The 24,358-nt window shown below is 35.3% G+C and overlaps 2 protein-coding genes across 5 annotated transcripts; both read right to left on the bottom strand.

The window, feature by feature from the left end:
* Nucleotides 1–2,468: 2,468 nt before the first annotated feature.
* On the bottom strand, nucleotides 2,469–16,448 carry LOC110092961 (mitochondrial inner membrane protease subunit 1-like). 3 transcript variants are annotated; one of them, XR_003699748.1, is made up of 5 exons: nucleotides 16,170–16,447; nucleotides 15,862–16,086; nucleotides 15,638–15,748; nucleotides 3,866–3,957; nucleotides 2,469–2,727 (listed from the first exon to the last, which is right to left on the bottom strand). XR_003699748.1 is itself a non-coding variant. In XM_028692284.1 (4 exons), the coding sequence occupies exons 1-4, from the start codon at nucleotides 16,320–16,322 to the stop codon at nucleotides 3,922–3,924; spliced, it is 525 nt and encodes a 174-aa protein (XP_028548117.1). In that variant the 5' UTR covers nucleotides 16,323–16,448; the 3' UTR covers nucleotides 3,693–3,921. The 3 variants fall into 3 exon arrangements, 1 of the variants encoding a protein (XP_028548117.1); XR_003699749.1 differs by lacking the exon at nucleotides 2,469–2,727 and adding an exon at nucleotides 3,092–3,374 and having other exon boundaries at nucleotides 16,170–16,448; XM_028692284.1 differs by lacking the exon at nucleotides 2,469–2,727 and having other exon boundaries at nucleotides 3,693–3,957; nucleotides 16,170–16,448.
* Nucleotides 16,449–18,436: 1,988 nt separating this feature from the next.
* LOC110092960 (sucrose synthase 2) lies at nucleotides 18,437–24,205 on the bottom strand. 2 transcript variants are annotated; one of them, XM_020817679.2, is made up of 16 exons: nucleotides 24,054–24,205; nucleotides 22,812–22,951; nucleotides 22,468–22,597; nucleotides 22,214–22,365; nucleotides 21,942–22,134; nucleotides 21,234–21,352; nucleotides 20,911–21,127; nucleotides 20,734–20,829; nucleotides 20,466–20,639; nucleotides 20,260–20,376; nucleotides 20,014–20,180; nucleotides 19,707–19,931; nucleotides 19,319–19,637; nucleotides 19,002–19,246; nucleotides 18,776–18,914; nucleotides 18,437–18,686 (listed from the first exon to the last, which is right to left on the bottom strand). In XM_020817679.2, the coding sequence occupies exons 2-16, from the start codon at nucleotides 22,910–22,912 to the stop codon at nucleotides 18,630–18,632; spliced, it is 2,451 nt and encodes an 816-aa protein (XP_020673338.1). In that variant the 5' UTR covers nucleotides 22,913–22,951; nucleotides 24,054–24,205; the 3' UTR covers nucleotides 18,437–18,629. The 2 variants fall into 2 exon arrangements, with proteins under 2 accessions (XP_020673338.1, XP_020673339.1); XM_020817680.2 differs by having other exon boundaries at nucleotides 22,812–22,947; nucleotides 24,054–24,198.
* Nucleotides 24,206–24,358: the final 153 nt, after the last annotated feature.

Here is a 24,358-nt window from a genome sequence, read left to right as displayed (position 1 = left end):
CAAATATAGTCATAAGCTTCAAGTCCAAGGAATAATCCTCATAGTAAAAAAACTACATAAAATGAAGATTATTACTAATTTATTAGCAATAAAATAATATATTCACCATGGCTGGTTGCTTTTGACTATGGAGGGATTGATAATTGATGTGGGCTCTTTGTGGGAATGATTGATTAATGCTGTGGTGTTATGATCAATCAATGATAATAAAATATATATATATCTATTTGTATGATTATGAGTTATCTTATCGGGAAGTTTTGTAGCTTGTAGATAATGCTTTGGATTTGAAATTAAGATGGAGATAAAATGAATGTCCCCATCTCATTTGGAGGAAATGATTGAGACTATTTATGCAATGCATCTGTTACTATCATCATTTTTCTTTTCAAAATTTAACAACAACAACAACATCAAGCCTTCATCCCACTACGTGGGGTCGGCTACATGAATCCTTTTTCTCCATTGTGTCCTATTAAAAGTCAAATTCTTGTTTAAATCTAATAAAGAAAGGTCATTCCTAATATTTTCTAACCAAGTCTTTTTAGGTCTACCCCTACCTTTCTTAACATAAGTCAAATCTAATACCTCTACTCTCCTAACCGGGTCATCGCAAGGCCGTCGTTTTATGTGACCAAACCATCTAAGGTGACTTTCTCTAATCTTATCTTCTACTGGAGCTACTCCAACCTTTTCACGTATATGCTCATTTCGTATCCTATCTCTAAGGGTAAAGCCACTCATCCACCTGAGCATCCTCATCTCTGCCACACTTAACTTAGTATTATGCTTCTCTTTTAAAGGCCAACATTCGGCACCATAAAGCATTGCAGGCCTCACTACCATCTTATAGAATTTTCCCTTAAGTTTGAGGGGTACATTTCTATCACATAACAAACCCGATGCATTCCTCCACTTCAACCATCCAACTTGAATTCTACTGATAATATCCCCATCTATTTCACCATCACTCTGAACAACAGATCCAAAATATCTAAAACATGTACTCTTATTAATGACCAATATTCATGTGCTATATGATTAATGCTGGAAAACCTAGAAACGATGGGGCAAGAAAGATAGTGGGAATAGAGCACAATGAAGACAATATGGAAGATAACATTGGCCCGGCTAAAGATCCACCAATAAGGTAATTAGAAAAATCTCTGTGAGCAGAATTGGCAGGAAAAGGAGAAGATCAAATGTCAAGGGGCTAGAAGTAAAGCCAAAAAATGAATGAAAAAGTAGAAACTATTCATATAGCACTCAAAAGTAATAAATAAAGGGGTAGGATTCTTAAAGCCAACCCCAAATATTTTACATTAGGCTAATGTGTTAAATCTCAATCGTCCCTTGACACTTGATCCTACGGCCAAGAAGGAAATTCGTGGGAGGCTCACCTAGATCCTGCTGATCTCACTCTATATTTGGATGATTTAGGAAAGATTATAAAGATAAAAAAAGCTGCATCCTTAATTTGAAACAATTTTTTGCTATTATTTTTTTTGCTATTTAAAAAAAAAATTATACCAAACAGTTGCTGTAAAAAAACTAAAAAAAAACGTGCTAACTTGCTGAATAAAATTTTTTCTGGAAGGAATGAAGAAGCCAAGTTTGAACTACTTACTGATGACCGGTCAACGGTCATACATTCAATGGTTGAATTCTAGATCCTACGTTATAAGTCAAAAAAATAAGATTAAAATTACTATACAATTATATTATTTGTACAGTAACTTGCTTATATAAATTTTCACATGCTTATATATATTACTATATTAGTCAAAATCTTCTAAATAGTTAAACAAAATTTCAGTTATAGAAAAGAAAAAATAAATAAATATTATAATTATCATTAAACTTAAGAAAAAATCTTATAAAATGATGGTAAGAGAAACTAAATTCAAGTAATGTAGAGAAGAAGATGCTAAGGTGAATGAATGAATTCACATTTGAAGGTAGAATGCAATATATATATATATATATATATGAAAATTTTGAAGTATTTTTTTCTTTAAACAATAAAGAAAAGAAAAAATATGAAAATTTTGAAGTAGCTTAAGGATAGATAAAGCTTCGTTTGGAACAATTTTTGTATTTTTTCTTAAAACATTTTTCTAGTAAAAAATTAAAAAAATTTGTACTTAAAAGCTAAATTAAAAAACAATAAAAAAAAATCATTCCAAATGAAACCTAATATTAAAAAATTTTGCTTTAGAGGATTTGGTCCTATAATAAAACACCAGCTTATCGATGATTTATTTAGGAGAATAGATATATTAAATTTGGTCTATATTAAGAGAAGTATAGATAAACGAAACAAAATTAGTTAACAAATATTAGAAATGTCTTTTTTTTATTAAATTTAAATAAAAATTTGACACTTCATAGTACACAATGAAGAATAAAGATTGGTGGGATAGAAGTTTTATATTATTGTTCTAAAATTATCACTTAAATTAGAGAACTTTTGAAATCATGAATCAAAGGTTGCATCATTTTGCTCCAGAAAAATATTTCCCGTATACATTGTTTGTAGCACAGAGATAGAGAAGGCAAATGGCGAACAATGGAGAAAGTTGGCATGGCAAAAAAAATGAAGTCCCATAGTTTCTAAAGCAGACCTCTCATTTTTTTTTAACAGAAAGATCAACTGCGCAACATATATTTAAATAGGTTCGTTGATCTTAATATCTTTGAATAATAGCCAACCCTTTGCAAAGAAGCCTGAGAAGGTTCAGTCATAAGAGGAGAAAATTGAATTTAATGACATGACACAATATAAGTAGAAAAGAAAGATAAAGAATGAGAGTTTATGAGTGGAAGAAGAATAGGGGATGAATACTTTAGAGATGACAGGTTCTGTTTATGAATGTGCACGTAAGTTTCAGTGGAAAAAGGAGTAACAACTTCTTTGTTGATTTCTAAAACGACTTTTTAGTACAAAATTTTCTTAAATTAGAAATTTTTGTACTAAAAAGTAGTTTTATAAAGTAGCAAAAAACTATCCCAAACGAAGAGTAAAGTGACCAAACATTTGATTCTCTTTACTGAAGAAGAATAGACAAAAGTATACAAAACTAAAGTGCTGTGATCCACAAAATAGATCAAATTCGAATAAAAGTGTCCACATAGCAAGTTATGCACGAATCCCATCTATTTTCACAAGAAGAAGAACCCAAAAGAACTATAAGGGTGAGAATTCTAAGTATAGAAAATACAAGATGGATTATAAGAAATGAAATTGGTTTTCATAATCATAAATTATTAAAAAAATCACAAATTTTTTTTTTTAGAAGTACCAAAAAAAAAAATCAATATCCCATAGTTTCAGTTCCCCCTATCCCATGCACTTGTGCATCGGAGTCAATTTCCTAAACCAAAAGTAGCTGTTTAATGAGTTAAACCAAACAGTAATGCAAGGGAAACAAAAAAAAACTTTTTTATTTGCAGTGAAACAAGAAAATCTTGTTCCTCAGGTACACGAAGGAATTTGAAAAGAACAAATTTTTAAAGACTCCTTCATAAATTTGAAAACTTCTGAAAATGTATTCTCCGTCTGAAATGTGTTTTCAAATCTTCCTTTATGTCATGGAAATTCATGGAATCAATGAAGCGAATGAATTATTATTTACTTTTGAAGGAATCTTGACGACTTTAAAATAAACCAAGGAACTTAAAAAGCATCCAGAGAAAATAGAAAAAATTAGGTTCATTGATATTCTGAGTATAACAGAAGCTTTTATGCATAGTTGCATGGACAAGAGAACCTATCACTATATAATGAGAAGCTCTTAGGCAAGTCATGTAGCAATATTTCAATAACTATCAAGGAAGAAATGCAAAGCAGAAAGGATGCACTCACAGAAGATTACGATAGAGACATAGCCTTCTTGCATGCCTCAACGAAATTTACATCTTTTACCCAATGGAACCAAAACTTTCAGGTGGCCAAACCTTGACATCACAAAAAAAAGGAAATTAAACCAAAATATAATATATAATGAGAGCTAAAAGGCAAAAGCCTTTCAAATGTTATCCGTCCACTGTGAAAAAAGAAAATAATAACATAATGAGTGGCAGTCCCAAAACCAAAAACCTATAAATTTTTAAATTTTAAATGACAAGTATCTTGGTTTTGCAAATTATCTTGAAAATTGATAAGAAATTCTGACTCGGTAAAAGGAATTAAATTGCATATTTAAAAGTTTGGTGTAATTGACAAGCAAGAAACCTTTGATTGAAGGAAAGGCAGTGTGACCTTCATTATAGAACACTTTGACCCTGGAGGTGCCCTTGTTATTTCAGGGAGCCGGGGTGGCCTCGGGATACAATGCACTGTACTTTTATGATATAATTAAGATATTCATTTAATATGACTAAATGTATTTGCATGAAAAATATGCACCTAACCAACTTAGTAGAATTCTCATATGGCCAATTGTGTACTTAAGATGTGTACTCTTTGCTTATATTAAGCTAATTCTTCTGTATATTACTGGCGTTAATATATTAGGCATTTTTACTGATACATACTCACCGACGTTGAGTATATTTCCAGGTGAGAAGTAGATTATCAGAAGGGCAAGCAGGAGTGAAATGGTAGAATGACATGCCTAATTTAGCATGGTCCTAAAGTTACGCCAGCTCAGTGACGAAGCAGCCTAGTTCATGTTGATTTACAGCTCTTTTAATTGATGAAAGGCCATAAGAATGCGTACAAATATTACATTCAACAAAACGCCTTGTTTTCAAAATACTTTAATCTTATTTTTTACGACTTCTTAGGACTCGTTTGTTTCGGCGTAATTATGTTGTTTCCGGTTCAATCTCAAAAAGCAGTTACTATACTATTTGATAACACTCCTTTTACATAATACCTTTTCCTTTCCTGTATCTCCGTTTTTCTACCGATCTGAAAAGGAAAAAATGCCGCTTATCCTTCTGCTCCCTCAGTTAAAAAACGAAAAACTCCATTTTACCCCACCAACATATCAGAAGCAGCAGCTTCCAACTTCCTCTTCTCCCCAATGGCAACAACGGTGGCCACTGGCTCATCCTCTCCGACTGAACCCAACTTCCTCTTCTCGTATTCCAATTCCACTTCATTTCTCTTCCTCTTATTATTCGTCTTATTTGACCCATCCACGTTGGCATCTTCCACAAGCTTCTTCTTCTTCTTATTATTCCCGCATCTCTCTTCCTCTTCCTAGCATTGGAATGCTCTGAGTCCAAGATTTTTTCTTCTTTCATGGCGTCATTCTTAGCTACGCTAGAATCCATCGCTAACCCTAGTTTCTTCGCCGGTATCGCCATCAACTGCACCGGATGTCGCTTACGGTGGAAGGGATTTGACAGCTTCCTCCTATCTTTTTGCTTATCTCTTTAGATTTCTTTCCCATTTGGAGATCCGATTGGATGTGGGAGAAGTGGGCGCAGGAAAGTGGAAGGATGTGGTAGACCCGCGTCTCGCCGGCGAGTTCGATGACGATGGTATGTTGCGAGTCGAGCAGTGGAATTTGATCTCCTTTTTAGATGCAATGAAGCTCTACGTAAAGTCGTCTCCTGTTTACTTACTGTTAATAACAGAACAATTTTGTATTTTCTGCTGAGAATAGCGTAGCTTAGGTTTGTGAAAGCATTCAAAGAATTATCTAACCAAATTAGGTATCAGTTCTCTAATTAATTTTTTGTAGAACTCCGTTTCTTCAATCATTGTTTCGCAACCAGCTTATGTAGGAGTGCAGAAACCAAATGAGGCCTTAGTATTTTTTTTGAATGTTGAGTTCTTCTTATTACTCTCTAAGCACTTTAATAACTACCAAGTAGCTAAGCACAATGTCCGCTTGCCAAATACTGCTCAAAATTGGAGAATCCCTAGCCTCTACCAAGCATCCAATTTATTTTGAGTATTTTTATATTCTGAAATCCTAAATAAATTTACATTCCTTAACTCTAGAATGTTATCCCCTAGCCTCTACCAAGTATTCAATTTATTTTGAGTTTTTTTTTTTAAATTCTGAATTCCTAAATAAATTATTTGGGATCCAAGTATGATGATTCTCTATTCTTACCAAATGGAATCATCATACTTGGATCTCATTTTGGCAAATTAAACTCAAAATCACCATCTCTATTCATTAACTCAAACCCGGCCGGACCTAAGGTCGATGGCACAAGGCTTTGAATTTGAAACCATTTCGGTCGGACCTAAGATCAACAACGCGAGGTCTTCAATTTGAAACCATAACGGCCTCAACAATGCGAGGTCTTCAATTAGATTTCTTATCGACTAGATTTAAAATCGAAGATGCGATGTCTTGTATTTTAAAATCATCTCGACCGGACTTAAAGTCGATGGTGCAATGTCTTGAATTTAAAATCATATCGGCCGGATTTAAAATCAACGGTGTAGATTTTTAATGTGGCAATTATTTTAGCTAGATTTAAGATCAATGGTTTAAGTCTTGATGAAATTGTCCATATTTGTTATTGTATAAAACTTGTATGAAATTTTAGGCATGCAAAGGAAACAGGCATATGCAATTTAATTTAATTTTAATTGATTCAATTTATAGTATTTAAATCGGATATGATATTTTAGGCCAATAATTTATCTTTTATTTTATATTAGTTTTTATATTAGTTTAGAATAAGATAAAATAGTAATAATGGGTTTTTGTTTGAAGTGAAAAAATGTAATCAATATAAAAAACAACTAAAAGATTTTTAAATAAAGATATAGCAGAAGAAATACAATTTATTAAGGCTGACATGTTTCACGTGGGAGAAACAGTAGCTTTGTATTTAAATAATTACAAATTGAAGCAAGACATTGGGCAAAACAGTAGTTTTGTATTTTAAATCATTGCAAACTGAAGCAATTCCAGTTGTAAGCAATTAAGCAAGACTTTATTGTTTGCTTGTGACGCAAACGTCACAGAGGTCACAGTTCATGATAGAGGGAGTACAATTGAAAAAAAAAACTATTTTTGTGATATGATTTCAGCGGAGGTGAGGAATCCGGCGTGGGTTTGGCCGTGAGAAGTGGAAGTAGACGTGCAAAAGTCGGCCATGAGTATTCACGGACACGAAAAGACGAACATGAGGTGTTAGCGTATGGGGTAATTTGTTTGAAGGTATTGGATTTTCCTAAGTTCAGTTGGAGAGACAAGTGAAGTTCGGGTCTAAGGAATTCATAATAGAGATAAAGATAAGTCAGAGTGGAATTCTCAACAGTGTTTCAACTGAAAATCGGGAACTCCTCAGAAGCGGGAGTATAGGAATGAAGAATGCGAGCGAGAAAAATGGTGTTAAGTCTTTTTTTCATTTGAATTTCTTCCTTTTTTATCTCTGAAAATACAAGTTCTAGTATCGAAGAGTTGTGTTGTTTGATGATTAACTATTCGAGGTGGGGCCAAATCGAAGTGATGCATTCATTTGTTTCCTCTACCTATTTTTTAAAAATTATTCAACAAATTGCCTCCCAATGAAGCCATTGTGTGATTTTCATGTGATTAATTTGAAGAAAAATAGTCATGATTTGCATCGCTCTTCTAAGTCTTTTCAGGGCACGATGTTTGATTGGAGGAGACATTCATCAATGCATAAAATTGAACTGTCAAAAGAAAATATTTGAATGGAAATAGATGCATATGATATATCATAGCCGGCTTTAATTTCAAACCGATTGTATTGGCATAAGAAGATGCTTGTTAACAGAGACATATATAATGGATTGTTTACTCGATCGTCTTGCATGCCTCACTTTGATTTGAGTTTGTCGGTTGAAAATGATCCTGCAGACTGGTTCATTACACATAGATTGCGGCACAGTGATGGTACTTCTTTGGATCGTATCCTCGAGGGGTTGAGTTATGAGGATTAAGACATTTTGCAACCAGTAGCTAACTTTGCACAGCATACAGGTGTTGTCAGGTTACTTAGCTATTAGTTGCTACATCATAAGATTGATGAGCTGTATTACGATTCTATGTTTGATAATCTTATTCAAACTTTGAATGGTTATGTCAAATGGGCTCGTTACACACTTCAGATGCATCAGAATATACTAAAGCAAGCAAGAGTATATAAAGTCATTTTATTCTCTTTATTTGATTATATCCGTCTTTCTTCTTCTTAGCTTCAAAGCATTGTTAAATATTGGGACAGTGTCACAAATAATTATTAGGTTAGACCCAATAAGATGACGATTACACTCTTGGATATATATATAATTTGACTTGCTAATTTTAGGAGTTTCATATGAGGAGTGTATTCCTGAATCCATCCAAACTTTGCAACAAGTGCTGACGTATATAATAAGCTCGCGATCCAAATATTTAAAGAAATAGTCCCTCTGTACTACGACCTCTCCTCCTTTACTTATATAGGTCATAGTAGTGCCTCAAATATGGTGAAGTCTGGCTGAGTAAACAAACTTTTCCCCTCCTCTGCTACCCTGTTGGTCGGCAGCTAAATAAATCATAGTCAGCAGGAATACACTTCTCATATAGAACTCGTAAATTATCAAGTCATAAATGATATATAGATCCCAAAGTGTAATCATCATCTCATTGAGTCCAACCCAACAAGTATTTGTGGTATTATTCCAATATTCAATAATGCCTAAACCAAGGAAGGAGAAAGATGATTGTAATCAAACAAAAAGATATTAATAACTTTATATACTCCTACTTGCTTCAGTACTTTTCCGATACATCTGAAGTGTGTAACAGACCCACCTGACATAACTAGTATATGAAGTCATTTAAATCAACAAGATTATCAATCTGAAGGATTATGTCTAACCGACAAACCTAAATCAAATTAAGGCATGCAAGAAGATCGAGTAAACAATCCATCATATATATCTCTATCAACAAGCATCTCTCTATGTCAATGTAGTCGGTTTGAAATCAAAGCCAACTGTGATAGATCATATATATCTATTTTCATGCAAATATTTTCTTCTAACGGTGTAATTCTATGCATCGACGGATGTCACCTTCAATCAAACATCGTGCCCTGAAAAGACAAAAGAAGAGCGATAAAAATCACATTACTATTTTGCAATAAACTCGTCGCGTGAAAATCAAACAATGACTTCGTTGGAAGGCAATTTGTTGAATGATTAAAAAATGATGTTTAAAAAAAAAGTAAGAGGAAACGAATGAATGCATCACTTTGATTCGCATTAATCGCCAAACAATACAAATCTTCGATACTACAACTTCCATTCAAGGATTCAAAGATTAAAATGAAGAAATCCAAATGAAAAAAAAAAAAATACATACACCATTTTTCTCGCTCGTCTTCTTCATTCCCACACTCTTGCTTTAGATGAGTTCCTGATTTTCAATTGAAAAACAGGTGAGAATTCCACTCTGACTCGCATTTATCTCTATTCTAAATTTCTTAGACCCAGATCTTGCTTGTCTCTCAAGCTGAACTTAGAAAAATCCAATACCTTCAAGCAATTTACCCCGCGCGCGAACACCTCCTATTTGTCGTTTCATGTCCGTGAATACTCACACGCATGCCGACTTTTACACGTCTACTTCCGCCTCTCACGGCCAAACCCACGCCAGCTTCCTCAACCTCACCGATTTCAGATCGTAAAAAAAAAAAGGAAATTCAACCTGTACTCCCTCTAGCGTGAACCGTGATGTTTGCCTTAGAAGCAAACAATAAAGTCTTTGCTTAATTGCTTACAACTGAAGTTGCTTCAGTTTGCAATGATTTAAAATACAAAACTATTATTTTGCCCCATATCTTATTTTAACTTGTAATGATTTAAAATACAAAACTATTATTGCTCCCACAAGAAACATGTTAGTCTCAATAAATTGAATTTCTTATACTATAAATTTTTTAAAAAATATTTTAGCTATTTTTTATACATATTATATTTTTCTACTTCAAACAAAAATCTATCATTATTATTTTGTCTTATTCTAAACTAATATAAAATAAAAGATAAACTATTTGTCTAAAATATCATATTCGATTTAAATACAACAAATGAAATCAATTAAAACTAAATTAAATTACATATGCTTGTTTACTTTGCATGCTTAAAGTTCATACATGTTTTATACAATAGCAAATAAGGACAATTACATCGAGACTTAAACCATTGATCTTAGATATTGCTAAGACAATTGCCACATTAAAAATCAACGTCATTGATTTTAAATCCGGCCGATATGATTTTAAATTTAAGACCTCACACCATTGACGTTGAATCCGATCGAGATTGTTTTAAGACCTCACACCATCGATTTTATATTTGATCGGGAAGAAATCCAATTGAAGACCTCGCGTCATTGATTTTAAGTCCGGCCGGGATGGTTTCAAACTACAGATCTCACGTCGTTGATCTTAGGTCCGACTAAGATGATTTCAAATTCAAGGCCCCGTGTCATCGACCTTAGGTCCGGTCGAAAACAAAATATCGGTTGAACCTAAGGTCTGAGTTATTTTGAGTTTACTCCTGCCAAAATGAGATCCAAGTATGATTATTCCATTTAGTAAGAATAGATATTGAGGTCTAGAACTATAAAATCATTTATTAGAGTAAAGCTGAGTTAACTTCGTCCACTACTAGTGTTTTGTCAAGAAGATGGTCAATTAGGTCATCCATGATTATGATTTGGGATCAGATGATGAAGAGATCAAATGAATCATCATTATTAAAATTTTGAAATTTTGAATTATTAATGGACACTATTAATAATGTTGATTCTCAGATCATACCGTTGAGATTTAAAATCAAATCAACATAAGTCCATAAATGAGGTGGGTCGACAAATGCTCAATTAGTGATCAAGTTCCGAGTGGCAAACAATCTAGACCATCGAATAGTGATTTAAATGACAACATGATTAAGATGGATTTTGAATTTTTATGTTTTTGATACATACATATTTTTAATTTAAATTTGAATTTTTTTTTTTTGGAGTTAGGAAAGGATAAAATTATTCCTAAATTGCGGAGTTCGAGAAAAAATATTCCTAATTTGTGTAGTTAGTATAGGATAAGGTAAGGGCTGTTTTGAAATTTGTGTTATATTTTGCCTGCAAATAAGCCCATTTCTTAATGTAGTAACCACAAATTTCAAACCAAGGAACCTTTTATAGATCCCACCTCAAAAGTTAGTGAAAACCATGGGACAATAAAATGGGTTCTGATACCACTTATTAAGATGGTGGAATGTTACAACTACAATCAATCTAATATAATAGTGGAACATATTGCACATTAATATCAGTCTAATCATTGGTTCTGGTATCACTTATTAAGATGGTGGAATGTTATAACTACAATCAATCTAATATTATAGTGGATGGATACCCATCAACCAAAATCTTAAGCTAATATATAAGAGCAGCTATTGATCTTAGAAATTTAAATCCTTTTCACTTTCAAAGTGCAACTTTTTTTAAGTCTCATCTCAACAAAGATCAACTGTTATCACTTCAAAATAAAGGTAAGGCTAATTAATCAGACAAATAATGAAGTTATGAGGGATGATAATGAATGAAAAGCTATGAAAAATTAACAAATAAATGTAAACAATATATATATATATATATATATATATATATGTGTGTGTGTGTGTGTGTGTGTGTGTACATTTTCATGTGGTTGAGCTTAAGATAATATATCAAGAATCATGTGAACTAATTTTGAGGGAATTGAGAAGAAAATGTGTCAAAAGCGTTAAAGATATTTTCTTCTTCTGCCTCATGGCCTTGTTCTTTCTTTTCTTCCTAGTAGCCTCCGGCTTTTGATTTTCTTGTGAGCTTAATCATCCTAGACAGAATATCAACAAGTAGGATGGCACTTTTTGTGCTTATCGTTAGGAACAAAGCTCTTAACGATCTTTTAGGACCTTCTGATTTGCTAGTCTTCCCCGTCTCTTAAGAAGATAGAACAAAAGATCAATTCACTCTATAACTTTTCCTCCTTTTACAAGCATAAACTTTAGTTTTCTTCTATAGAAGATTATATACCTATCCCACAAATAAGGATATCCCAAAATCCGTACATGCCAAATGTTAATAACCATTTCAACTCAATGAAAAAAAAAAAATTCCTAGTGCAACAAACATGAACAAAATTCAAAGGCTAAGTAGCAAACTAAAATTAAATGACATGGCAGAAGTAGCATTTTATTTCTGGTCATCACAAATTCTAATACATTCACGGAATACTTTAACTTTTTAATGCATCTAAAGCTAGGTGGACATGACGGGGATTTGTGGAATGTATTAGTGTTTGACAAGCATATATAAAAATTAATATGGCATGAACAAATACTAAGATCAAGTGAGCCAGGGAGAAAGAGCCATACCTCAGTTTGTATCCAAAACAGAGCAAATCTACTTGAAGATTCAAAATTTAGAGCCCCTATAACAACACTTGATATTGAATGTTATATATGTGTAGAGTGCACTGGTGGTAGATTGGCATCATCCATGCTTATGCCATGGAAGTTAGAAGTGTTGATGAAGGGACTTTAACCTTTGAAGTGTCAAAAGAGTTCACTTTGCCCCACAAAAAAAGCCAAGAGTAGAATGACGGGCTAGGTTTGTGATAAGAAGTGCTTGTATTCACAAGCAACCTATCCAAAATCGGCGAACCAACAGCAGCCAAATGGCTGTCCACAGCAGGAAAACAGCAGATGTCTGCTGTTTACAGCAGCAAAACAGCACTTGTCCGGGAAAATACGAGAGAAAACTCAAGAAAAGAGTTGTATTCCACTTAGACGATGAATGAAAGAGCAAGATACAATTGATCCTCAATTCGAGAGGAGGATCGATCTCTCCCAAATCTCTAGACGCCGTTAGAGCCCAAAGAAATCCTAAATCTAAGAGATCTCAAATTTCAGCCAAATTCAAGATACTCAAACCCTAGCCAAATCAACTATTTAATGCATACAAATCAAAAGGAATTCCCTAAACAATCCCTACATTCAAATTTCCCTCTTAACTCCCCAAAATTTCTTTCCTATTTGGCTCCCGCACACCGTGCGGCTCGCTCGGCATCCCCGCGGGCGGAAGTTTTCCGCCCTGTTCGCGTATGAGCCGGTCCCGCCTGAACCGGTCCAGTGGACCGGTCTAACAGTTTGCTAGCCCAGGTAGAAATTTTTGAAAGGAAACATGCTGCACAGAGTATTGGATTTGTGCATAATCCTACATTTCATTAATTCTTTTGAAGTAGTTAAATGAAAGAACATGCATAGAGATATACTCTTCTTAAATTTAACACTGCCAAATCAAGATTTTCTTAATTAAAAAAACGAATAAATTACAAACCATGTTCCAGCCATGTGCAGAGAATAGCATAGCAATAATTTCAAAAACACCTTACAACATTTTCAATATTATTTTGAAGACTAAAAAAATGTTAGATGATTGGAGAAGGAGTGTATTGATCCCTATTTTTAACAAGAAAGTTGATGCACAAGACTACAAGAGCTTGCAAATTATAAAGGAATTAAGTTATGTGTCATACATTAAAACTATGGAGAGCATAGGTTACGATGTAATACTAATATTTCTCAAAATTAATTTGGATTTATGCTAGGTAGGTCTACTATGGAAGCTATACATTTAACGAAAGGTTTGACGGAGAAGTATAGAGAGAATAAGGAGGATCTACATATGTTATTTATTGATTTAGAGAAAGCATGTGATAAAGTTTCAAGAGAAGTGCTTTGGAGAGTTCTGGAAAAGAAAGGAGTTAATCATACTTATATTCAAGTCATTAAAGATATATAAGTAGGACTTGTTACTTCAATTCAAACACAAGATAGTTTGACCAAGTATTTTCCTATTTTAGGAAGATTACATCAAGGATCGTCTTTAAGCCATATCTTTCACTTTAATCTTGGATGTTCTTACTAAATATTTACAATAGGATGTACCCTGGTGTATTCTTTTTGTTGATAATATTCTTCTTGTTGATAAAACAAAAGAGAGAGTTGAAGGAACTTGAATTATGGAAATCAACTTTAGAATCTAAAGGTTTTCGTTTGAGTAGATCTAAAACTGAATACATTGAGTTAATTTCAGTACTAATAAATTTAGTAGTCCTTATTATGTGTGGAATCTAATTGTGTTGATCAATCTGATTGTTCTATTGTCTCGGACCTCAAAGCTTATCGTGTTCACTGGGGGGTGCGGGGGGTTTACCCCAGCTTGGGTTCATACGCTTCGCACACGAAATTTTTTTTTTCTGATACAACGCCCCAACGTTGTGTACAAGCACCCCAACGTTGTACAACAAAGAGTAAAGCGCAGCAGCAGTATAGATACGACACTGCAGCGGTGCAAGACAGAGGCTTGAGCGCCGTAGCGCCCTAAACTGGTGCGACAGCGCTGCGAGACGGACTGGATGGTTTACTTTCTCGTTTTTCTAAAGGGTTACGTCCCTTGGGCTTATTTTATTTGGCTTTCTCTTATATTTTGAGCATTTAGACATTGAGAACGGTGCATGTGAGAAAGGAAGCAAGGATAAAGCGAGATAGAATAGAGATCTGTACTTATTTCTCCGAATTTTCATAGTGGATTTTTTGGTGTGGTGTGGTTCCATAGCTTTTTTCCCTATTTTAGATTTTTCTGTGTTAAATCCTGGTGTCCTTTATTTTTCCGTTGCTTTTACTTTCTTGCTTGTTTCGTCATTGTGGTGTTTTACTCCTCATCTCTCCCCAACAGTTGTCACTGTTATGCCAAACTCATTTAGTAGTCCTCATTGTTATACCAAACCCGTTCATTGGTAATGAACTATACTTAATGGTGGAACTTTTTCAAGCATAATGATTGGAGTAGCAATAGGCTAAGGTCCAAGAACTGTTTTACAAGATGAACATGCATACTGAATTAAAGAAAGAGTATGGTAGTGCAGGAGGTGAAGGGTAATTCATAACAAACATCAGTGAGGATCTTTAAACTGTTTCTATTGATCAAGAAAACAGATATAAAAAGCATTACTAAATGTGCCTAGTCTCTATACATAATGCAGAAAGTGAGACTGAATAACGTAGTCCTCACTGGTACACCAAGCCCCTTTAGTAGTTCTCACTGGTATGCCAAACCCGTTTATTGGTAATCAACTCTACCTGCTGTTAGAGCCTTTCTTTTTAAAGCTTAATGACTTTTTTGAACTTTGAATAGCACAAGGCTGAGGTCTAAAAACTGGTTTGAAAGATGAATATGCATACTGAGTGAAAGGGAGAGCATGGTGGTGGTGGGAGGGGAAGATGAACTCAAAATGCCCCTTGGCTAGTTGAACAATTGCTTCTTGACATTGAAAAGTAAATAAGTGTGAGACTGGACAAGAAAAGTGAAAGTCAGAATGAATTGTGATTCTCCCTTGTTGTGTGTATTCCCAATTCATATCCATAGACAATAGCAACAAAAAAAGACCCATAAAAGTGAATCTACAAGTTTCTCTACCGAAGTTTTAGGTTTTGTAGGAGGTGTTAAGGAATCATACCAGCAAAGAGCAACTAATTTCAAATATCAGATATGCATGAAAAAAAAAAAAAATCATGCAACAAAAATAGGCAAACATCTGTTACAGAAAGAATAGATCAATAGGTAAACAAAGGCTCAAATGAGAATCTCACCCTACAAAATGCCCTCCCTTGTATCAGTCCATAAGGCACCGGTCCAAATTGCCTTGAATCCCTAGATTCATAAATGTTATCTCCCTGCACCCAAACATGCCCCTTCGGCACCTAAAAATAGAACCCATTGCGAGCAAAAAGAAAAGCCTGAATTAAAAAAGCAGAGAAGCACAAAGATATAATAAAATGAAAGTCAAGCAACGAAATCAACAAACAAAACTTACCAAAACAGTCTTAGACGAGAACCCCTTGGCGGGATCAACTAGGAATGTGACGGTATCGCCCTCAAGGCCAAGCACCCTCTTCGTGACGGTCTTCATTGGGTTCTCCGGCGAACGGAGTAGTATAATGTCACCCACGGAAATCAGGCTCCAGCGAGGGCTGATCCGCTCCACTGCCACAATATCTCCCGTTATGTTAATGGTCGGCAGCATGCTCGGACCTCGAACCTGGAAAGGATTAGTGTTCAGGGACAGTCCATGCAAATAGATTCGGGAGGTGGAGGGGAGAGAGAGAGAGAGAGAGAGATGACCAGAGCGATGCTGCAAACGTAGTTATTGATAACATGGACGAAGCAAACGGTCTTGGCCACGAGGACGACGCGATCGAAGGCTTCTCCAGCGATGCTACTCCACGGAACGGTAGCGGCACGGCGGAAAAGGGACGAGAAGCGACCCGCCGCCATCGACTTCGGGAGAGGAAGATGTCCGGCGGAGTCGAGCGTGACAACCAGAACCGTCGCGGGCTAATCGAACGGCTGTGATGTCTTCCCGCTGCTCTCACAGGCCTAGCCCAAGCCTACAAAAGGCCTGTCTATCACCGAACATGGGCCTGGGCTGAATGGGCTCTCACAGACCATGTGATGTCTAGCAATTATTATATTAAATAAATAACTTTTTATTAGCATTCTCTTCAACCCATTTAGTTTCCTCAATACATCAAATATCTATCTTCGTATGTATCAAAATATTTATTAATTCAATTAATTTGTCAATAAAAAAACTTATATTCCAAATTTCTGTCCTAATTCTAGTTTCATATGTTAGCTTCTTTGTCTTCATCCGTCCATAATTACGAGAACCCTTGCTTATTTAACATTGTAATATGGAGTCAGTGCAACGACCCTTGCATACTTATTGTATTCAAGCTATTAAGTTCATCGCTTTTAGTAAATGTCCTAACATTAACATAATGTATTAAAGAATTTATGTCATTATTATTCGACAAGTTTTACTCTGGTTGTCGATCACCTAACGCGACCAAAAATAGTAAAAAATAATACCCTAATAATTTTTTGCATGCCTAAGAATTTATTCGCATGTAGGTTTTATTAGTTGTTTAGAGCTCATCTTTGTAATTGAAAGGAAAGAGATTGGATTGAATAATTTCTTAGCAAAATTTACCTAAAAGAATATAAGACATGCCTTTTAAATTTTTGAGACAATTCTTTACATGCGTACCAATATTTTATATTGTTAACAAAAAAAAATATATTTGCAATTTTTGAATGTTGTCTTTGTAAATACAATAAAATTTAAGCTGAATTTAGCTATGAATATAGAGTATCAACTCTAGAATTTTTACATCTTCTTGTAACTAAAAGGTTTTTCAAGATAAAATTTGACCTAAATTGTTACGCTTATATCTGCCAATCTGAACTGCAACACATACTACAGCTCAAAGATCTAAATAAAATTTTTTAGTATAAAAAAATTTATTAAAAAATTTTGCACTAGAAATTTGTTTTTAAAAAACAAATAGAAAAAAAAAAAGTTATTCCAAACCAAATCATAACTTCCTAAATTTCGGTTTCATATGCAGTATAACTCAGCACTCAAAAATCACTTTTTTTATGATACATCATCAAATAATTTTTGTGATAGGGCACGAATCTCGAGGCAATTTTGAATAAGAAACTTCCAAAATTAAATCAAGGATCATCCAAACTCCGATTTCAATAAATTTATAGTCGAACTGAACGTCTCAAAAAGATGAACCCAACGACACTTAATTCAATCAAATCCGAGCTTAAATGAGTCCAAATTAAGAATCCAAAGCACATTTGAATGGTTCAAATCATGAAATAGATGACCAAGCAATTTCCAAATGTAATATGGTTATGGTTTAATCAAGAGTCTCGACAAGAAAAATCGAACAAGTCTCAAGTCGTTGAATTCTGAAATCATTATGACACTCAAATATTCGATAAATAGTTCTTGATATCGGTTGTCCATTCAAAATACTTCCAACATGCCCTTGATCTTCTCTCTATTTGCTGGCCATACAAATCCAAAAACAATAATAAATAGAACCCTCATTTTTCTTTAAAAGAGCAAGCATGGAAGATAAGGAAGAAAGGAAAGGAAAAGAAGTCAGCGTTCTCTTGCCACCAGACTCCTCAACCACCATCCGACCACTGTCTGTCATCTGATTTTACCCAGACTTTCGCTCGACCACCAACTGACGCCGAATTTATGCCAAGCCACTAGCCGTCATCAAACTTCCATCCTATCCCTGTTCATCGTTAGATTTCAACCCGACAGTTGACTATTGTAATCTAATTGTCCCCAAGTTCCAAGACAAATCAATTATTTATAATCTATTCAAACACTAGTGGATTCATTTCAACTGGGCAAAGCACTGTGATTTTTTCCTTTCAGGATTTTCCACGTAAAAAATTATAGTATTTCTATTCTTTCTGTTTGTGAGCTAGATACTCGTGCAACTCCAAGATAAAATATTTTCTTATTTTACCACCACGAATATTTTATCCCGCAACATTTTCAATAAGATTAAATGTGCCATAAAAACGACCAAATTGCATTAGGAGAAAAGCCTCGAAATTTCATTACAAATATGGCATCTGAGCCTTATGTAAACATACTGAACTCAAAACACAAAGCAAAAACAAATTTACTCTAAATCCCCTATAAACCAAACACTTACAAAGACACCCTTACAATTTTTAATGAAACTCACAATAGCCAGAACTTTACTTGGTGCCATTGGCAGCCACCTCTTCATCTGAATGCAAAGGAACAGACTGTGCCTGCAATAGTATCATAGCAGAAAAACACAAATATTAGTTGAGCAGATCAACAGAGATTTTCTTATCAATTCAAGACCATTTATACCAACCAGATTACGGTATTTGAGTGCGTAGAACATCTCCAGATAACGCTTTGTCTCACGCCTATCAAGGTTAGAAACATACTTCCAGAAGCCATAAACACCAGATAAAGTCATCAATCTCTCTGAGTAGAGCTTCCAGGTATATCTGCATAAGAGAGAATAGAATTGATGAGCTTCAACACAGTAGCCATGGTGAAATTCATAGTTTTTAATGGGTTGATTGAAGGTTTACTTCTCCTCGATTCGCTTTATGGCTCCATTGGAGATCTTCTCCCAGTGGGCAGAATCCTCCTTGCACTTCTCAAAGAAGTTTACGAGCAGCTCAGCGGCCTTATCGCCCTGGTAAGGATCAATGTGGAAACCAGAAACGCCATGAACTATGATCTCCCCTGGACCTCCATGTACAGTGGCAAACGTTGGAAGTCCACAGGTCATAGACTCCACAACAGTTAGCCCGAAAGCTTCATAGAACGCAGGCTACAAGGAAGAGACAAATAATCATTATCAAGCATTCTAGTTTACAATCATGCAGATAAGATATAAAAATACCTGAACAAATACGCCCTTCTTGTCTGCAATGAAGCGATACAGTTCACCATTGCGGACTCGGTTCATCTGGGCAGAAATCCATCTGATGTGACCGTTAAGCTTGTACTCTTCAATAAGCCTGTACATTTTCTTCATTTCCTCTTGTTCCTCGAGATCTTTGGATGCCTTGGCATGATCCCCAGCAACCACCACAAGATTAGCAAGCTCCTTCAATCGAGGATTCTTACCATAGAACTCAACGAGGCCAGTAATATTCTTCACTCGATCGAGCCTAGCCATGGAGAAAATGATAGGCTTGTTCTTCTCCTTCAAAACACACCTGAAATCATTTGGTAGACTCAGTTATAATATAAAAATTTATAAAAAGAGAATAAGATTAGGATCTCACTTGTGCTCGCTGTTCTCTACATCACTAAAGATTAGTTCTTCAATTTCAGGGTGAAGGGCTGTAAGCCTTTTGCTCTCCTCAGCATATGAGAAGTAGATTGACATGTCAGCACCAGGGGACACAATGTTGAACTTCGGATCGAAAACATCGATGCCATGTACGACTCGATAGAGCCCGGGAAGAGTGAAAGCAGTGTGAGATTCATATTGACCAACAGTAACCTTGCTGAAATATGAAATATATTAATAATCTTTCTCTAGATTTCACCATTAAAATATACTCCATTTAAAAAAAAAAAATTTAGTACCTTCCAGCAATCTCTTGGAATGTACTTGTGATTATGAAATCAGCATGGTTCATGGCAATAAGATCAGCAGTGAATTGACAAGAGAAATGATATTGATCCTCAAAATTCTTCCAATAGATATCAGAATTTGGGTACTTGGTTTTTTCCAAAGCATGGGCGATTGTACACTGAATATAACAGAATATAAGCAATTGTTGACAATGAACAATTCATAATTTCAGAAAAGAAAACTTTGTATTTGAAAACCTGAGTAACTCCTAATTTGTGTGCCAACAAAGATGCTACAAGATTGCCATCACTATAGTTTCCAATTATGAGATCCGGCGTCGCCTGAAGCTCTCTAGCCAACTCGTTTGCTACATCCTACTCTCAAAAACCATTCAAATCAGTGAACTTTCAAAACAAGATCAAACTGCGTTAAGTTTACGGAAATATAGAGATCAGAATCTAACATCGGCATAAGTCTCGAGGTAAGGCCACACTTCAAAACGCGATATCCATTTCCGAATAATTCCTTTCTCGGTTCGGAAAGGAACTCGAAGAATGTGTGTGTGCTCAGTACCAATAACCTTCTCAAGGTGCTGACCACAAGTAGTTCCTACTGCATCTGGCAGCAATCTGGTCACCTGCATCAGACAACATAAATAAATACTTTTCTCCCAAATATACTGATATCAGAAGGCAACTATCAATGGCTTAGATAAGACAATCAAGACTTACAATGAGAATTCTAGGAGTGATATCAAGTCCCTGTTGCTTTATTCTAAGAAGCATCTCGTTCTCCAACGCCCGAACTTGATCCAAGATATAGACAACCTGCACATCAAAACCATCATTAAGATCAAAACACATAGAAGTATGAGCTGAAACATCGAGCGAATTTGTCGAGAAAATCACCTGGCCACCAGTGTCAGGATAACCCAAAACATTAGCTTGTGCGAAGTAGCCATGAGGAGATAGGATAACAACATTAAACACCATGGGAACTCTACCAAGGAAGTTCTCCAAGGTGCATGGATCAGGTGCCTCAAGAAGATCAAGGAGAAGATGAATGGTCTCATGAACACGCTCGGCGGTATCACCCCATCCTTTCTCCAAACCAAGCTCTTGGAACCTACATATAGAGAATTTTTGGTCCAATGAAAAAAAAATCTTTGATGGTGCCTACCGCCAGTCTTCATAAATGTATAAAACATAGATGAAAGATAGCCACTGAATACCTATGGTTAAGCTCTGAATAAGGGGTGTCCTGTGGGATGGCCAGTAGATGACCCTCAGCCTTCCTTAGTGCAGCTTGGAGAGCACTTAAGCTTTGAATTCTGTCATTCAGCATCATACTCTGCAAGTCAAATTTAAAATTTTACAACTCAACTACAGAAAGATCCAGCTTCACTGGCTGCCCATTAAGTGTGTTGATGTCATCGGCTACAACAAGTTGTCACCGCTACATCTATCAATACGATACAAACATAAAGCTTCTGATGTGGAGCATTGTAGCTTAAATCATTCCTTAGACATGTTATCTAGTTTGTTACAAGCTTTTTATAGGATTCTAGAATTTTCTAGTTTTCTCTAATTTTCTACCTAATTATTATATATAGTATGAGGTAAGAAGAGTTGAGACATTGATGAATATTATATGAATTGAAGTTTAGTGCTTGGTTTATTCTCTTGTTCTTATAAATCCTTCAAGCATCCTCTTCTTCCAAGGATCAAACAATTATCCCCCCACATCAGCTTCCTTATATTTCCCCAAGTTAGTTTAGTTTACATGATTTTGTGCTACATGGTCATTACTAGTAATTTTGCAGTCTTAACATGATCTACTACCGTGCAAAAAGTTCAGCTAAATGTGTTTATTCTAAATCTAACCATTCCACATGAAATAATCAAGGCTAGGAGAAAACTTAACATAACAGAGAACTTACCATTCCATTGTAATGGTGATGCCTCAGGAAATTAAGCAGAGGATAAAGGCTCTCCTTATCATGGAACAATTTGGAGGAAAGATGCCGATTCAGAAACTGCACACCATTACCAATGGATTTTGAAAGCGAGGGGCGAGGGAAAGAAGCATTGAAAGGCTCAAAGTCCAGCTCTAGAGTAAAGTTGCTCTGAGATCTGGAAGAAGAAAGAACTAACTTAGTTTAACTTATAATCTACAAACCTTGACAAAGATCCATGAAATTTGAGAACCAACCTCCCATCGACCAGCTCTTCCTTGAACTGTAAGTACTCAGGCACGCTCAGCTCCTCCACAGCCAATTCACTCACATTAACCCTCACATATTCCCACACTCCAGGCCTTGGTCGGATGGCCAGTGCCACCCATGGAGGTACAATTATGGCCTCCTGTAAAACATGCAAAGAATGATGCGGATAATCAACAGAAAGTGACAAACTTTCACACAAAACACTTGAGAAAGGGCAGAAATGAACATCCATAGATCGAACCTGAGCAGCTTTGAGAACATCTTCTAAGACACCATCTTTGAGCTTCTGACGATCTGCTTCAGGAATCACTGAATCATACTCAGCCAAAATCTGGTGGGGTTGTAACATCCCTTTCCCTTGTTTGACAAACCTACACGATTCAACTCTCTGCATGAAATTACTTCAACTAAAACTTATCATGCAGATTCAATTGTTTTTAGACAGCAAAAAAAAAGTTTTTTTTAAAATGATTAAGCTATTATTACTCATTGGCGACTCATGCGTATGAGATAAATTCATGAATATAATATTAATGATGATGATAACAGTGAAACAGGAATAGAAAAGGGAAAAGAACTCAGTACCTTGAGAAGAGGGCAAGCAACTCATTTGTGTGAGCTGAAAGAGTGTCTCCAAGCCGCTCACGAACGCTATGAACGCGGCCCAAAAATCTATTATCAGACATGGCTCCTCTCCTCCTCCTTTACAGATTCAGAAGAACTAACTACATATTAAAATAGAAAGTACAACAACAGTTTGTCAAAAATCTCAAGCAATATTATGAAAGTTCAGATCTTTGACTTGGCAACAAAGCTCACGAACATCTACATAAGAACTATCAAAGTAAAGAGTTTCATAAACCTCATGTCAGCAGAGATCATCGTGCATGGCAAGTGAAGCAAACAGATATTTTATAAACTAGAAGACTAACCGGATCTAATCTCAAACGAACAAATTTGGGTAGATCTTAAGCAAGAATCCTGTTTTATATAATTTTTTTAATATAATTTATAATTCAGAGATGGCCAGGAACAATTAAACCGGTTCCAGAAAACAACGACTGAGGTCTCGGCCACCTAGTAATAGGTGCCCGGCCACGTTTTACTAAAGATAAGGTGGGAAAAAAGGTCACGTACCGAGGGAGAAATCAAAACGTGATATTTTTTGCCAAAAAAATAAATTTTTTTTCTGGGAAGGACGGATCTTTCGGAGTTTACTGAGCCATGACACACAAGAAAATCCTCAGCATGATATGAACTGGCTGAAAAGAACTAAGTTAGAAAGCTGATATTTTTGGGATGACGAAATTTCATTTTAAAAAAATTACTTTTTTGCTACCAACTCAACTTCTCCTGCAAGAAAGATAAACTACTGTGGAATTTTATTGTTTAAAACGTCTAAATATTTTCTTCGCAGAGTGCTTACAGAATGAAATAGAAGGCTGTGGAAATGGAAAATCCAAAAAACCTCCTGAAATCAGGCAAACCTCTTTTTCGTTCAGCAATCAACATAAGGTGCAGTAAAAAGTTGCTAATTTTTTTATCAATTAGTAAATTTCTTCCAAAATCATACACCCTGCGTTCCACAAGAGCAACTGAGCAAGAGCTCCCTGTCTCTCCAGAGACTATATTTTTCATATAAAAAACCGTAATTTTGCCATTAATTTATGTTTAAAATCTCCCCACCATAACTTAAAAGTTCCATCCTTCTTTGGTGTGTTGAAGCTAAGCAGGAATCGCTTAGAAAACCAAGCAAGAACTAATAATCTAAGTTCAAAAGACTTCATTTCTACAGGATTTTCGGCAGAGGAAAGCGACGACCTTTACCTTGCTGAAGACCAAAATGGAGACAATAATGGAGAAAAAGCAGAATGCAATAAGAAAAGAAAACGGAGAGCAAGAAAACGGAGTGAACGGAGTTATGAGCAATGGATGAGAAGAGCTGATCTTGGTCCCTTTAAATACCCGAAAAAAAGATGGATTGGACCTCATTTTTCGACCTGTTAGAGCTCACTAGTTGCTGAATCATCGCTTTCACCACCCAAGAGAGAGAAAATGATCGATATAATCGAGGAAAAAGTTTCTAAAAAAACTTTGTAGAAAATAATGCTTTACGGACATATTCATAATTT

Source organism: Dendrobium catenatum, unplaced genomic scaffold (assembly GCF_001605985.2).
Source record: "Dendrobium catenatum unplaced genomic scaffold, ASM160598v2 original_scaffold_161204, whole genome shotgun sequence".
NCBI classification, from domain to species: domain Eukaryota; kingdom Viridiplantae; phylum Streptophyta; class Magnoliopsida; order Asparagales; family Orchidaceae; genus Dendrobium; species Dendrobium catenatum.
The sequence above is the reverse complement of the archived record's forward strand: the minus strand, read 5'-3'. Positions and strand labels throughout refer to the sequence as shown.